We start from the raw sequence: 791 nt of genomic DNA, 5'->3' as shown, positions 1-791 counted from the left end.
ATGGCAAACCTTAGCAAACTTGAGTTTATGGCTCTTGACGTAAGTGGAAAAAATTATTTATCATGGATCCTTGATGCTGAAATCCACCTTGATGCCATGGGTCTTGGAAACACCATAAAGGATGTAAATCCTTTAAATGAAGCATCAAGCCAAGAAAAGGCTAAGGCGATGATTTTCCTTCGCCAGCATCTCGATGAAGGATTAAAAGCTGAATACCTCACTGTCAAAGATCCAGCTGATCTTTGGAATAATCTGAAAGAGAGGTATGATCATCAAAAAACGGTGATACTTCCTAGAGCTTGTTTTGATTGGTTACACCTTCGGCTACAAGATTTTAAATCCGTCAGTGAGTATAATTCAGTCATGTTCAAAATTACTTCCCAACTAAAACTATGTGGTGAGACTATAACTGGTGAAGACATGCTAGAGAAAACCTTCTCTACTTTTCATGCCACTAACATGCTCCTGCAGCAGCAATATCATGAGAAAGTTTTTAAAAAAATATTGTGAATTAATCTCATGTCTTCTTGTGCCTGGACAAAATAATGAGCTCTTAATGAAAAATCACCAATCACGTCCGACAGGTTCTAGTCCATTCCCTGAAGTGAATGAGACATCATCTAATTATAACGGTCGTGGGTCTAACCGTTCTAGTCCATTCCCTGAAGTGAATGCGACATCATCTAATTATAACGGTCGTGGGTCTAACCGTGGTCGTGGTCGAGGTCGTGGACGTGGTGGAGGCCGTCATAATAATCGTCCCAATAATAATAATAATATAAGTAACCACC

General features: G+C 39.4%; 1 protein-coding gene across 1 annotated transcript; it reads left to right on the top strand.

The window, feature by feature from the left end:
* LOC145067437 (uncharacterized) lies at window positions 1-510 on the top strand. The gene has a single exon (XM_079014578.1). It carries the CDS (start codon window positions 1-3, stop codon window positions 508-510), a length of 510 nt encoding a protein of 169 aa, XP_078870704.1.
* The last annotated feature ends 281 nt before the right edge of the window (window positions 511-791 follow it).

This window comes from Lactuca serriola, chromosome 8 (assembly GCF_051521515.1).
Source record: "Lactuca serriola cultivar US96UC23 chromosome 8, Lser_US96UC23_V15, whole genome shotgun sequence".
Classification (NCBI taxonomy): domain Eukaryota; kingdom Viridiplantae; phylum Streptophyta; class Magnoliopsida; order Asterales; family Asteraceae; genus Lactuca; species Lactuca serriola.
This window is presented reverse-complemented; position numbering and strand designations above follow the sequence as displayed.